This window comes from Chiloscyllium plagiosum, unplaced genomic scaffold (assembly GCF_037043375.1).
Source record: "Chiloscyllium plagiosum isolate Xiang-an unplaced genomic scaffold, Cpla_swu_hap1 HiC_scaffold_9, whole genome shotgun sequence".
In the NCBI taxonomy this organism is placed as follows: Eukaryota; Metazoa; Chordata; class Chondrichthyes; order Orectolobiformes; family Hemiscylliidae; genus Chiloscyllium; species Chiloscyllium plagiosum.
Window position 1 is genome coordinate 27,549,923 of NW_028270147.1, and position 15,699 is coordinate 27,565,621.

At 43.3% G+C, this 15,699-nt stretch overlaps 1 protein-coding gene across 3 annotated transcripts in view; it reads left to right on the forward strand.

The window, feature by feature from the left end:
• The first annotated feature begins 1,689 nt into the window (after nt 1-1,689).
• The window catches only part of LOC122554224 (ferric reductase 1), a 62,231-nt gene continuing 48,221 nt past the window's right edge, over nt 1,690-15,699 (forward strand). Inside the window, exons 1-2 of one of the 3 annotated variants that reach the window (XM_087990502.1) lie at nt 1,690-1,825; nt 7,422-7,623. In XM_087990502.1, coding sequence (XP_087846628.1) covers nt 1,769-1,825; nt 7,422-7,623 — 259 coding nt within the window. In that variant the 5' untranslated portion in view covers nt 1,690-1,768. Of the gene's footprint in view, nt 1,826-1,920; nt 2,058-2,751; nt 2,802-7,421; nt 7,624-15,699 lie in introns of those variants that run through there. The other 2 variants (XM_087990504.1, XM_087990503.1) reach the window with 2 other exon arrangements.

Here is a 15,699-nt window from a genome sequence, read left to right on the forward strand (position 1 = left end):
GCAGTCTAAAAAAGAGTAGACAGAAAATGTTCCCATTGACAGAAGGTTCCAGGACCAGACACCACAGATTATTTTTAAACTTAATGAGATAACGGCATTACTGGGTGTACCATCATTTATTGCTGCTCCTTAGGTGCCTTTGAGAAAGTGGTGGGGAACTGCTATTTTGAACTACTGCAGGCCATTTGCTATATGTACATCCACATTTGCTGGCAGGAAAAGGGTTCCTGGATTTTGACCCATGACATTGATAGAATGACAATATATTTCTAAGTCAGGATGGTGAGTTGCTTGGAAAAGAACTTGCAGGTGGTGACATTCCCTTGTATCTACTGTCCGTGTCCTTCTAGCTGATAGAGGTCACAGATTTGGAAGGTGCTGTATCAGGTGAGTTATTGCACCTAGTAGATGAGACTGCTGCTACTGAGCATTGGTAATGGAGGGAACGGATGTGGCGCCCAATCAAGTGGGTTGCTTTCTCTTGGAATGTGTCAAACATCTTGGGTGCTGTTGGAGTTGCACCCATCACACTCTGAAAGTGTGCCTTGTAAACAGCGGACAGGCTTTGGGGAGTGAGGAGGCAAGTTATTCACCACAGTATTCTTTGCCTTTCACTTCAGATATAAAGTGAATTGCAAATTAAACTGTGAGAAAGACATACTTTCAGATTGTGATCTGGAATGCATTTAAGAGTATAGAAGAAGCAAGGCCAATAATAGGGTGGCATGGTGGCTCAATGGTTAGCACTGCTGCCTCAAAGCTCCAGAGACCTGCGTTCGATTCCAGTCTTGGGAGTTTGCATGTTCTCCCTGGGTCTGGATGAGTTTCCTCTGGGTGCTCTGGTTTCCTCTCACAGTCCAAAGATGTGCAGATGAGTTGGTCATGCTAAGTTATCCATAGTGTTCAGAGATGTGTAGATTAGGTGCATTGGTCAGGGGTAAATATAGGGTAGAGAGAATGGGTCTGGGTGGTTTACTCTTCGGAGGGTCAACATGGACTTGCTGGGCTGAAGCGCCAGTTTCCACACTTAGGGATGCTGTCCAAAAAAAAACTTGGAAAGGGAATTACAGGCTAGAGTCATAGCATCTTACACTGCAGAAAATGCCCTTCGGCCAATCGAGTCTGCACCACAATAACTACCACTGAAGGTGCACTATTCCCAATTTCCTGAACTTGTCCAATATCCTTGAATGTTATGATATTTCAAGTGCTCAGCCAAATAGTTTTCTTAAAAGTTTGAAAGGTTTCCAGCATCCACTACCTTCCTTAGTAATGTATTTCAATCACCCTCTGAGTAAAAACTGGGAAAGCACCTGGATAAAAAAACAATGCTGAACTAATGAGTAATGGGGAGGGGGGTAATTAATTCTCTGTCAGAGTCACTAGTGCAGAGAATCCAAGGATCTCGTTCTATGATTTTACGTCTGTGAATTTCGTGAAGTAACTTAATAATTGTCTAGAACAGCAGCTCAACCATCTTCAGAGGCTGCAACCCTAAGTTGCGACTCCTAATATCCTGAGTTACTTTACAATTGTGGAATTCCTACCGCCTCTCGTCTGGACTTGTTCACTTCTTGAAGCCGAGAAAGGATGCCACCGGGAACAAGCAACTGGGCGACGGGAAAACATTGCACAAGAATTTGATACAATCAGCCAGCTGGTTCCCAGAACGTCGAACGGGCTCGGAGGGCGAATTGTTTTTGTTTATTTGATGAACAAGATGATTGTCGTCATTGGGAAGAGGCGGAGACTCCGGGTGTGAGTTTACATGAAGTCTGGCTGCGGGGTTCTCCTTTTAGTCTTTCGGGCTGCTGCTTCAGTGAGGGTGAGTACAGAGCTCGGTTTCCAAATCTAAATGGGATTTCTTCCGCAGCTGCAAGGAAACTATGAGTGAACCATGGGGCAGCTGAATTCTTTACTGCATCAATTCTGGCTTTTATTTGAACCCTCATCCTCACAGGTCGACCCTCATCTCCGAAGAGTAAACCACCCAGACCCATCCCCCTACCCCTGACATTTCAATCGTGTGGCAATTCAGCACTGTTGGTTTCTTGCCTGTATGTAACGATTTACTTAAGACGTTTCCTAATTATAGTGACTCTATGTACATTTTTATTTATGAATCATGTATATATTTTTTAAAAAAATAAGAATTATATGTCGAAGCTGGAAGCTATTGAGTGTTTGTCCCAAAATCTGTGGATTTCCCGATATTTCTATGGCAGTGATAAAAATCTCTCTCTGTGGCAGTTGGGTTGGGCGCTGCTTACAAACTTCCCGGGGCTGAAGGGGGGATGTCTTACACCCTAGAGGTCCAACAGCCCCCCCCCCCCCCCCCCCACCTCCCCGGCTCTGGGCTTAAAGGTTTCAGATTCAAGTCCCTCCTGCCCCTGAGGGTTTGTTAACCGAACAAGTTGATTCAACTTTTCCTTTTGTCACCATCTCTCATAGCCACAGAAACATAACTCCCACCCCACCCCCGGGACCAGTCACCACACGGTGATTGAGAGTGGGTGCCTCGTCTGAGCTTGATGGGGAGTAAATGGTCTGTGGGAATTGGGGAGAATCTGAATGGATAATGGAGGATGGGAATCAGTGGAAAGAGGGATTCCAGAATGGGATTTACCAGGAGCGTCTGGATTCAGAGTGAAACTCTGGGACAGGTTGAGGAGAGAGGGATAGAGGGAGTGTGGGAGGATCATGCTGGGACTTCCCCTCTGGTTTTTTTTCCCCTGACAGAACTGTAAGCAGCACTGAGCTGAGCGAGGGCCGTGCATAGTGAGGGTAAGCAGGAAAGGACGGTGAGTGAAACCTGAGTATTCCACCTGGGATACACGATGGAAGATTGTTTGCGTCTATGGCCAAGTGCAGAACAAACAGGAGCAGAAGAAGGGCTCATGACCGAAACGTCGATTCTCCTGCTCCTTGGATGCTGCCTGACCTGCTGCGCTTTTCCAGCACCACATTTTCAGTGCAGAACAAACCTGAACGAGGAGAGGGAGAAGGAAAATTCTTCAACTGAGGGCAATTGGATCATGAGATCTATCAGCGTAGTTGCTCTGAAACATAATTTCATGATGGTTCTGTGATTTAAAAGGCTTAGGTTAAATATTTGAATGCTAGCAATATAAAAAGAGCTGCGGAAAGGGAGGGTGAACAATAAGAACAATAAGGCAACCTCCTCGGCTGTAATTTGAAACATTCTACGAAAACCCTCCGTTATTGCCTCTGAGCCACAGAATGGGTTGAAAGCTGTAGGTGCTGAGCTGAACTTATGACAACGTACTCTGTGAGAATTGCCCTAAGCCTTTTGTTTGCATTTTGTATGCGTTCTTGGTTTTGGGTGAGGTCAGACGTCAATTTCAATTCATGCAGTTCAAATCTAAATTCTGACGAAATCGACCTGATATATATCTGGGAAGTCATATCTCTTTTGAAAACTAAGGGATTGTCAATTAGATTTCAACGCAATGTTAAGGAGGGTCCATGAAATTATCAGTTGCTTCATCTTACCTTTTTAATTCCTTCCCCCATCTTGATTTCCTCGTTTGGCTTGTCCTACCTCATAAACCTGCTGGTTTGAGATTGCGAAATGCTTAGGAGGGTATGGTGGTGCAATGGTAATGCTCCTGCTTCTGGACTAGGAGGTAGACAAGCAGGAGGCTGGAAGAACACAGCAAGCCAGTCAGCATCAGGAGGGAGAGAAGTCAACATTTCAGGTGTGACCCTTCAGGATTAGGAGGTTGAGGAGGACTGCCTACTCTGGTGGTGTGTCATAATGTGTTTGAACAAGTTGGTTTAAAACTTTAAAGCATTTTTTAATTACGTGGCGGGCTTATAACATAATATAAAGTACTCAGCTACAGGATCCTAGCTTTTCTGAGGTAAATGCAAAAGCATTTTCAGATAGGAACATCATGTGGTCAGTTCTCAAGCGAAGTGCCAAATCAAGTTTACAACCCAGTTAGCACCTAACCCCATAATCTGAAGCAGGGCTTTCCAAAATCAGGATCAAATCTCCAAGGGGAGCTTGCAAGCTAAACTTTTTTGGGCCTGACAATCTGAGGAGGAATAGCTGTCATGGAGTTTGGGCCAAGTTACAGCAGCTGTGCTCTGCTCTAACTGTGCTCACTCAGTTCTCACAGATGACATTCAAGACACAAAATGGAGTCACACTGGGGGAAAAAAATTGGGAAGCACTGATTTAAAGATTGAATTGAATTTATTGTCACGTGTACCCAGTCACAGTGAAAAGCTTTGTCTTGTGAGCAATACAGGCAGATCACAGAGTTAAGTAACATAGATAAGAAAATAATAGGTAAACAGCAGCAAAAACAAAAACACAGGTACAGGCGAACGTTAAGAGTTTGCGAGTCCATTCAGTATTTTAACAACAGTAGGGTAGAAACTGTTTCGAAACTGACTGATGCATGTGTTCAGGCTTCTGTACCTTCTCCCCAATGGTAGAAGTTGTAGAAAATCATTGCCAGGGTGGGATGGATCTTTGAGAATGTTGGTGGCCTTTCCTTGACAGCGGGCCTGGTAGATGGATTCTATAAATGGGAGGTTGGGCCTTTGTGATTGTCCGGGCCGAGTACACCACTCTCCAACCTTGAATGGTACAGTTGCTGTACCAGGTGGTGGTACATCCAGTCAGAAAGCTCTCGATGGCACATCTATAAAAGTTGGCAAGGGTATTCGCGTCATGCCAAATTTCCTCAGCTGCCTGAGGAAGAAGAGAAGTTTTGGGCCTTTGTAACCAGTGCGTCCACATGAAGAGTCCAAGAGAGGCTCAGTTGTGGATGAAGCAAATATGACAAGTGCATCATTACCTTGTTGTTTATCAAAGTCATATTGTCAACAAACTGCAAGCCACCTTTAGAAGTGATGCACCAACTTGGCATAGATATGGCTGACACTTTTGATCACTTGCAGCGACTTATTATTTGACACTCCACTGACACCATTTGTCTGATCTTTTGATCTCTGTGCCCTTGATCCCTTTGCCTATAAAATCTGTGCCTGTGTGTTTTTCTCTCCCAGTTCACCTGATGAAGAGGCTTTGCTCCAAAAGCTGGTAAACCTGTTGGCCAATAACCTGGTGTGGTGTGACTTCTGACCATGTCCACCCAGTCCAACACCAGCACCTCCACATCATTGCATTTTGGTAAAACAAACCTGGGCAGGATTTACACAGTTAACAGTAAAGCCCTGGGAAGTATTGTTGAACAGAGAGGTCTAGGGGTGCAGGGACATAGTTATTTGAAAGTGTCATCACAAGTAAACAGGGTGGTGAAGAAGACATTTGCCATGCTTGCCATCATCAGTCAGAGCACTGAGTATATAAGTTGGGATGTTATGTTTAGCTGTACAAAACATTGATAAGCCACATTGGAGTACTGCATGTAATTCTGGTTGCCCTATTATAGGAAGTATGTTAGTAAACTGTTAATGGTGCAAAAAATATTTTCAACTTTGAGTTTTAAGGAGAAGTTGGATAGGCTAGGACTCTTTTCCTGGATCATAGAAGGCTGAGGAATGACCTTATAGAGGTTTATAAAATTATGAGGGGCATAGATACAATGTTAGCCAAAGCCATTTGCTCAGGATGAGGAAGTCCAAAACTAGAGGGCATGGTTTTAAAGTGAGAGAGGAAAGATTTAAAAGGGATCTGAGGGGCAACATTTTTACACAGGTGATAAATGTATGGAAGAACCTGCCACAGAAAGTGGTAGAAAGGAGCATAATTACAACATTTAAAAGGTACATAGATAGGAAAGGTTTCAAGGGATATGGGCCAAATGCAGGCAAATGGGACTACTTCAGTTTCAGAAACATGGTTTGCATGGATATGTTGGACCAAAGGCACTGTTTATATAATGTATGACTCGATGACTCTGAAGTCTAGAGTTTGGCTGAAGTAAATTAATGGCCAATCTTATTGATATGCGAGGTGTTGCATTTTGAGAAAGCAAATCTTAGCAGGACTTATACACTTAATGGTGAGGTCCTTGGGAATGTTGCTGAAAAAAGAGACCTTAGAGTGCAGCTTCATAGCTCCTTGAAAGTGGAGTTGCAGGTAGATAGGATAGTGAAGAAGGCATTTGGTATGCTTTCCTTTATTGGGCAGAGTATTGAGTACAGGAGTTGGGAGGTCATGTTGCGGCTGTACAGGACATTGGTTAGGCCACTTTTGGAATATTGCGTGCAGTTCTGGCCTCCTTCCTATTGGAAAGATGTTGTGAAACTTGAAAGGGTTCAGGAAAGATTTACAAGGATGTTGCCAGGGTTGGAGGATTTGAGCTATAGGGAGAGGCTGAACAGGCTGGGGCTGTTTTCTCTCGAGCGTCGGAGGCTGAGGGGTGACCTTATAGAGGTTTACAAAATCATGAAGGGCATGGATAGGATAAACAGGCAAAGTCTTTTCCCTGGGATGGGGGTTTCCAGAACTAGAGGGCATAGGTTTAGGGTGAGAAGGTAAAAATATAAAAGAGACCTAAGGGGCAACTTTTTCACCCAGAGGGTGGTACATGTATGGAATGAGCTGCCAGAGGAAGTGGTGGAGGCTGGTACAATTGCAACATTAAAGAGGCATTTGGACGGGTAAATGAATAGGAAGGGTTTGGAGGGATATGGGCCGAGTGCTGGCAGGTGGGACTAGATTGGGTTGGGATATCTGGTCAGCATGGACAGGTTGGATGGAAGGGTCTGTTTCCAAGTTGTACATCTCTATGACTCTATATATTTCATCTAGACAAAAATATTGTAAAGATGAAAGTCGGTGTGGCATGTTTAATGTAAAATACTGTATCTTGTGTATATCTACTTATTCAATAAACTCATAAGCAAGGAAGCATCATTCTGAGCAACTTGTATGCTACTGTCTTTTAAACAATAAGTTATGTACTCCTATCCTGAATAAGCAAACTTTTTTTTCAATTAGCCTTGAATTTCCTGGAGAATTTCCCTATTGGAATGGCATTTTGAAGGCATTAGGTTAATTTAAAACTATAAAATCCCAGGATATGGTGCCACTAACAATTCCTATCATTATTGCCTGTTTGCCATAAATTCTCAAAACTTCTTTTGAACTCCACTAATGCATTTCCTGAGGCTATGCTAAAATGATTGACTCAAGTTCCATGACCAAGCTTATCTCACTTACCACTTTGTGAATAAAATATACATCATTTGTGAGTCCAGGACATGTACCTTTCTTTATGGTCTTTGGTTAGGTCATTATATCAATACAAATTCCTGAATTATCTACCTTTTACTTTGTTTATTATTACTGACATTTCTTTTAAAACTTGACTGCTTTGTTTATTGTAACCGACATTTGTTTTTAAACTTGACTGCTTTTTGCCAAATGTTCCACAAATCCTGCCAATGATGTTTGATGGTGTTTTTATCTTTTGCAGATGAGAAGACATACTTGGTTTGTGTTGCTCTCTATTGCTGCCACCTTCCCAGTGTATGTTCTGGGATATGCTAATGGAAAGGTCGAAATTGCCTGTGTCAGCATGCGTCCCAGCCATAGTGGAAATACTGCACAATCAACAGATCCACCTTATCAAATTATTGCAAATAGCAGTAGATTTAACCCAGGAGATATAATCCAAGGTATAACTTTAGTGAATTTAATAAATATGCTGTTGAAACTCTATTTTTTCAAGCAAATTCTGTCTGTGGTACATCTGATAAGACAACAGATATTGTATCGGAAAATATTATTTTGTTTCATATAAATTATACAAAACCTGCTTTTGCTTATTCTCCCATACATTCATAAGAGTGAGGAACAAAATTAGGCTATTCGGCCCATCGAGTCTGCTCTGCCATTCGATCATGGCTGATATGGTCCTCACTCCTACTTTCCTGCCTTCTCTCCATATCCTTTCACCCCATTACCAATTTTTTAAAAAATCTGTCTAACTCGCCCTTAAATTTACTCACTGTCCCAGCACCTACTGCACTTTGGGTAGCAAATTCCACAGCTTCACAACCCTTTGGGAGAAGTAGTTTCTCCTCAACTCTGCTTTAAATTTGCTACCCCATATCTTATGACTATGACCTCTCGTCCTAGAATGCCCCACAAGAGGAAGCATTCACTCCATTGCTACTTTATCCAAACCTTTTAACATCTTGAACACTTCAATTTGATCTCCCCTCATTCTTCTAAATTCCAGACAGTAAAGGCCTAAATTGTTCAATCTCTCTTCATACGACAAACCCCTCATCTCCATGATCAAGCAATTGAACCTCCTCTGAACTGCCTCTAATGCCACTACACCTTCCCTCGAATAAGGGGACCAAAACTATGCACAATACTCCTGGTGTGGTCTCACCAATGCCTTATATAGTTGCAATATTTCCTTACCTTTATATTCTATTTCTTTAGTTATAAAATCCCACGATCCATTTGCTTTTTTTATTATCTGCTAGTTTTCTGTGACTCATGAACGAGTACTCCTAGATCCCTCTGCACTGGAGTACCCCAAAGTCTCTCCCCATTAAGGTAATAGATCGTCTTCCTATTTTTTCGACCAAGTGCATGACCTCACACTTATCCACATTAAATTTCATCTGCCACATTTTGTTCTATTCTCCTAACCTATCTATATCCATTTGTAAGGTTCTTATTTCCTTTTTGCAATTTACTGTTCTGCCTATTTTTGTGTTGTCCACATGTTGACTATAGAGCCTTCTATCCTTGTATTCAAGGCCTTAATGTAGATTATAAGTAGCTGGGGTCCAAGGACCAAACTCTGTGGCACCCCACAAGTTACACCTTGCCATCCAGAAAATATAAATTTTCCAAACTCTCTATCTTCTGTCCATCAGTCAGTCATCTATCCAGGCTAATACATTACCCTATTCCCATATGATTCAACCTTGTGAATTAACCTTTTGTGCGGAACCGTTTCAAACATCTTCCAGAAGTCCATTTAAATTACATCTACAGCATCCCCATTATCCATCTTTGAAAAACTCTAGTAAATCAGTCAAACATGATTTGCCTTTCACAACACCATGCTGACTCTGGTGGATATGTTTTGACTTTTCAAATGTCCTGATATTGCTTCCCTAATAATTGATTCTAACACTTGACCAACAACAGATGTTAAACTAACTGATCTGTAATTCTCACATTTTATCTTCCTCCCTTTTTGAATAAAGATGTTATATTAGCCATTTTCTAATCCGCTGGAACCTTTCCCATGTCCAGGGAATCTTGGAATATTGTAACCAATGGATCTACTATCTCTGTTGTCACTTCCCTTAATACCCTAGGATGGAGGCCATCAGGCCTGGGGGACTTGTCTAAACTCAATCCTAATAGTTTGGTTAGAACCATCTCCCTATTGATGATTGTTCTAATTTCTACATTATCTCTTGCCTCTGACTAGCCCATTCCAACAAGAATGATATTATTGTCCTCCATCATGAAAACTGAGGCAAAATATTGATTCAGCATCTCTGTGTTCCCAATATTAACTCTCTGGTTTCATCTTCCAAGGGACCAACATTCACATTAGTGACACTCTATCATTTTATATACCTATAGAAGGTTTTGCAATCCTTTTTGATATTTTGTGCTCCCTTTGAATGATTCATCTACAGTGATAAGGGTGAGCTCTCGGTTTGGTGCCTCATTTGATGAGAGAGAGTGAATGTTATACTCTTGGAACTTTGGTTTTAATGATCGAAAAGGAAATTACACATTCTAACTCAGAGTGACAGGGAGATTATGGCCTAATGGTATTATCACTAAACTATTAAACCAGAGACCCAAGTAATGTTTTGGGCAGCTGGGTTTGAAGCATGGAATGGCAGGTGGTGGAACTTGAATTCAATACAAAATCTGGAACTAAAAGTCAACTGATAACCTGGAAAACATTGTTGATTGTCAGGAAAACCCATCTGGTTCACTAAAGTCCTTCTGGGAGGGAAACTACCATCCTTACCTAGTCTGGCCGACATGTGACTCCAGACCCACATTGATATGGTTGACTCTTAACTGCCCTCTGAGCAATGACAGATGGATCATAATTGTTGGCCTAGTCAGTGGCATCCATGTCCTGTGGAAAAAACAAAGTTTTGGATGAATGAGCTTAAATTACATTTGCAGTTTGTATCATCCCTAGCTGTAGTTGCTCAGTATCTTTGAGTGAGTGCAGATTAATCCAGGATAGAGATTGTATAGTCCAATGAAGTCTGTTAAATTACAGATTCCTAAGGCATGGCTGTTTTGCTTATTTGCTAATGTCGTTATTTTCAAAACTGTCATTGCATATAACTTTAACATTTTTCATTTGAATAGGGAACCCTTTACTCAGACAATATGCCACCAGAGAAATAACTCCAAGTCTGTTTAGGAGATGGGAGTGTATTGGTAATGCTACTCAACTGGTAACTCAGAATTACAAATGTCATAGAGTCATAGAGATGTACAGCATGGAAACAGACCTTTCGGTCCAACCTGTCCATGCTGACCAGATATCCCAACACAATCCAGCACCCGGCCCATATCCCTCCAAACCCTTCCTATTCATACACCCATCCAAATGCCTTTTAAATGTTGCACTTGTACCAGCCTCCACTACTTCCTCTGGCAGCTCATTCCATACATGTACCACCCTCTGGGTGAAAAGGTTGCCCCTTAGGTCTCTTTTATATCTTTCCTCACTCACCCTAAACCTATGCTCTGTAGTTCTGGACCCACCCCCACCCCAGGGAAAAGACTTTGTCTGTTTATCCTATCCATGCCCCTCATGATTTTGTAAACCTCTAAGGTCACCCCTCAGCCTCCGACGCTCCAGGGAAAACAGCCCCAGCCTGTTCAGCCTCTCCCTATAGCTCAAATCCTCCAACCCTGGCAACATCCTTATAAATCTTTTCTGAACCCTTTCAAGTTTCACAATATCTTTCTGATAGGAAGGAGACCAGAATTGCACGCAATATTCCAAAAGTGGCCTAACCAATGTCCTGTATAGCAGCAACATGACCTCCCAACTCCTGTACTCAATACTCTGCTCAATAAAGGAAAGCATATCAAACTCCTTTTTCACTATCGTCTCTACCTGTAACTCTACTTTCATGGAGCTATGAACCTGCACTCCAAGGTCTCTTTGTTCAGCAACAGTCCCTAGGACCTTACCATTAAGTGTATAAGTCCTGCTAAGATTTGTTTTCCCAAAATGCAGCACCTCGCATTTATCTGAATTAAACTCCATGTGCCACTTCTCAGCCCATGGGCCCATCTGGTCAAGATCCTGTTGTAATCTGAGGTAATCTAAGCATACAGGTACAGCAGGTAGTGAAGAAGGCTAATAGCATGCTTGCCTTCATAACAAGAGGGATTGAGTATAGAAGCAAAGATGTTTTACTGCAGCTGTACAGGGCCCTAGTGAGACCACACCTGGAGTACTGTGTGCAGTTCTGGTCTCCACATTTGAGGAAAGACATTCTGGCTATTGAGAGAGTGTAGTGTAGGTTCACGAGGTCAGTTCCTGGAATGGTGGAACTACCTTACGCTGAAAGACTGGAGCGACTGGGCTTGTATACCCTTGAGTTTAGAAGACTGCGAGGGGATCTGATTGAGACATATAAGATTATTAAAGGATTGGACACTCTGGAGGCAGGAAACATGTTTCCGCTGATGGGTGAGTGCCAAACCAGAGGACACAGCTTAAAAATACAGGATAGACCATTTAGGACAGAGATGAGGAGAAACTTCTTCACCCAGAGAGTGGTGGGTGTGTGGAATGCTCTGCCCCAGAGGGCAGTGGAGGCCCATTCTCTGGATTCATTTAAGAAAGAGTTGGATAGAGCTCTCAAGGATAGTGGAATCAAGAGTTATGGAGATAAGGCAGGAACAGGATACTGATTAAGGATGATCAGCCATGATTATATTGAATGGTGGTGCAGGTTCGAAGGGCAGAATGGCCTACTCCTGCACCTATTGTCTATTGTCTATTGTAACCCTCTTCGCTGACTACTACACCTCCAATTTTGGTGTCATCTGCAAACTTAGTAACTGCACCTCTTAAGCTCGCATCCAAATCATTTATGTAAATGATGAAAAGTAGAGAACTCAGCACCGATCCTTGTGGCACTCCACTAGTCACAGGTCTCCAGTCTGAAAAACAACCCTCCACCACCGGCCTCTCTCTTCTATCTTTGAGTCAGTTCTGTATCCAAATGGCTTGTTCTCCCTGTATTCTGTGAGATCTAACCTTAATAATCAGTCTCCCATGGGGAACTTTGTTGAATGCCTTACTGAAGTCCATATAAATCACATCTACCACTCTTCCCTCATCAATCCTCTTTGTTACTTCTTCAAAAAACTCAATCAAGTTTGTGAGACATGATTTCCCACACACAAAGCCATGTTGACTATCCCTAATCAATCCTTGCCCTTCCAAATTCACGTACATCCTGTCCCTCAGGATTCCCTCCAACAACTTGCCCACCACCGACGTCGGGCTCACTGGTCTATTGTTCCCTGGCTTGTCCTTACCACCATTCTTGAACAGTGGCACCATGTTAGCCAACCTCCAGTCTCCAACACCTCACCTGTGACTATCAATGATACAAATATCTCCGCAAAAGGCCCAGCAATCACTTCTCTAGCTCCTCACGAGTTCTAGTGTACCCCTGATCAGGTCCTGGGGATTTTTTCTCCTTTATGCATTTCAAGACATCCAGCACTTCCTCCTTTTGTAATCTGGACATTTTCCAAGGTGTCACCATCTATTTCCCTACATTCTATATCTTCCATGTCCTTTTCCACAGTAAATACTGATGCAAAATCCTCATTTAGTATCTCCCCCATTTTCTGCGGCTCCACACAAAGGCCGCCTTTCTGATCTTTGAGGGGCCCTATTCTCTCCCTAGTTACCCTTTTGTCCTTAATGTATTTGTAAAAACCCTTTGGATTCTCCTTAATTCTATTTGCCAAAGCTATCTCATGTCCCCTTTTTGCCCTCCTGATTTCCCTCTTAAGTATACTCCTACTTTCTTTTTACTCTTCTAAGGATTCACTCGATCTATCCCGTCTATACCTGACATATGCTTCCTTCTTTTTCTTAACCAAACCTTCAATTTCTTTAGTCATCCAGCATTCCCTATACTACCAGCCTTTCCTTTCACCCTAAAAGGAATATACTTTCTCTGGATTCTCGTTATCTCATTCCTGAAGGCTTCCCATTTTCCAGCCGTCCCTTTACCTGTGAACATCTGCCTCCAATTAGCTTTCGAACGTTCTTGCCTAATACCGTCAAAATTGGCCTTTCTCCAATTTAGAACTTCAACTTTTAGATCTGGTCTATCCTTTTCCATCACTATTTCAAATCTAATAGAATTATGGTTGCTTGTCTAAAAGTGCTCCCCCAGTGACACCTCAATCACCCGCCCTGCCTTATTTTCCAAGAGTAGGTCAAGTTTTGTCCCTTCTCTGGTAGGTACAGCCACCTACTGAATCAGAAAATTTTCTTGTCCACACTTAACAAATTCCTCTCCATCTCAACCCTTAACACGATGTATACACTGCCAAGTAGTTCAAATCCCACCACATTAATTGGAAGAATTTAACTTCAGTTAACTAGTTAGCGATTAAGAAAAAAGTAGTCTCAATAGTTTTTTTTTTAAATAAAAGTTAGCTTTAGAGGGATGGCAGTGAAGGCAGTGCAATGTTCCTCCTGCAACATGTATGAGGTGAGGGATGCCATCGACGTCCCTGCCGATTACACTTGCAGGAAGTGCACCCATCTCCAGCTCCTCCAAGACCGTGTTAGGGAACTGGAGCTGGAGTTGGATGAACTTCGGATCATTCGGGAGGCAGAGGGGGTCATAGATCAGAGTTATAGGGAAGTAGTAACTCCAAAGATGGCAGATAGATGGGTGACAGTGAGGGGGACTGGGAGGAAGCAGCCAGTGCAGGGACCCCCTGCGGCCGTTCCCCTCAAGAACAAGTATACCGTTTTGGATACTTGTGGGGGGGATGACTTACCAGGGGTAAGTAACGGGGCTCAGGTCTCTGGCACGGAGCCTGTCCCCGTTACTCAGAAGGGAAGGGTGAAGAAGAGCAGAGCAGTAGTAATTGGAGACTCGATAGTTCCGGGCACAGATAGGCGGTTTTGTGGGAACGAGAGAGACTCACGTTTGGTATGTTGCCTCCCAGGTGCAAGGGTATGTGATGTCTCTGATCGTGTTTTCCGGGTCCTGGAGGGGGAGGGGGAGCAGCCCGAAGTCGTGGTCCATATTGGCACCAACGACATAGGTAGGAGGAGTGCCGAGGATGTTAGACAGGCTTTCAGGGAGCTAGGTTGGAAGCTCAGAGTTAGAACGAACAGAGTTGTTGTCTCTGGTTTGTTACCCGTGCCACGTGATAGAGATTCGAGGAATAGGGAAAGAGAACACTTAAATGCGTGGCTACAGGGATGGTGCAGGAGGGAGGGATTCCGGTTTTGGATAACTGGGGTTCTTTCTGGGGACGGTGGGACCTCTATAAACAGGATGGTCTACACCTGAACCTGAGGGGCACCAGTATCCTTGGGGGGAGGTTTGCTAGTGCTCTTGGGGGGGGGGTTAAACTAACTCTGCAGGGGCATGGGAACCCAGATTGTAGCTTCAGGGTGCAGGGCCTGGAGTGTAGGGAGGTTAGGAACATGGCATCAATTTCAAAGGAGGGTGCCTGTAAACAGGAAAGTGGCTTGAAGTGTGTATACTTCAATGCAAGAAGTATCCGAAATAAGGTAGGTGAACTTGCAGCGTGGGTTGGTACCTGGGACTTCGATGTTGTGGCTATTACGGAGACATGGCTAGAACAGGGACAGGATTGGCTGTTGCAGGTTCCAGGATTTAAATGTTTTAGTAGGGTCAGAGGTGGGGGTAAAAGAGGGGGAGGTGTGTCATTGCTTGTCAAAGATAGTATTACAGTGGTGGAAAGGACGATGGATGAGGACTTGCCATCTGAGGTAGTTTGGGCTGAGGTTAGGAATAGAAAAGGTGAGGTCACCCTGTTAGGAGTCTTTTACAGGCCTCCTAATAGTCCTAGAATCATTGAAGAAAGGATAGGGAAGGTGATTCAGGAGATGAGTGACAGTAATAGGGTGGTTGTTATGGGGGACTTTAACTTTCCTGATATTGATTGGGAAAGCTATAGCTCAAGTTCGTTAGATGGGTCAGTGTTTGTTCAATGTGTGCAGGAGAGTTTCCTGACACAATATGTAGACAGGCCAACAAGAGGTAAGGCCATACTGGATTTGGTTCTGGGTAACGAACCAGGCCAGGTGTTAGAATTAGAGGTAGGTGAGCACTTTGGGGATAGTGACCATAATTCGGTGATTTTTACTCTCGTGATGGAGAGGGATAAGTGTGTACTACAGGGCAAGAGTTATAGCTGGGGTCAGGGAAATTATGATGCGGTGAGGCATGACTTAGGATGTGTGGCTTGGAAAAGTAGACTCCAAGGCAAGAGTGTAAATGATATGTGGAGCTTGTTCAAGGAGCAACTATTGATGTCCTTGATAATTATGTACCTGTCAGGCAGGGAGGAAAGGGTCGTGCGAGGGAGCCGTGGTTTAATAAGGAATTGGAATCCCTCGTTAAATGGAAGAGGGCGGCCTATCTCAAGATGAGACGTGAAGGTTCAATTGGAGCGATTGAGAGTTATAGGGTAGCCAGGAAGGACCT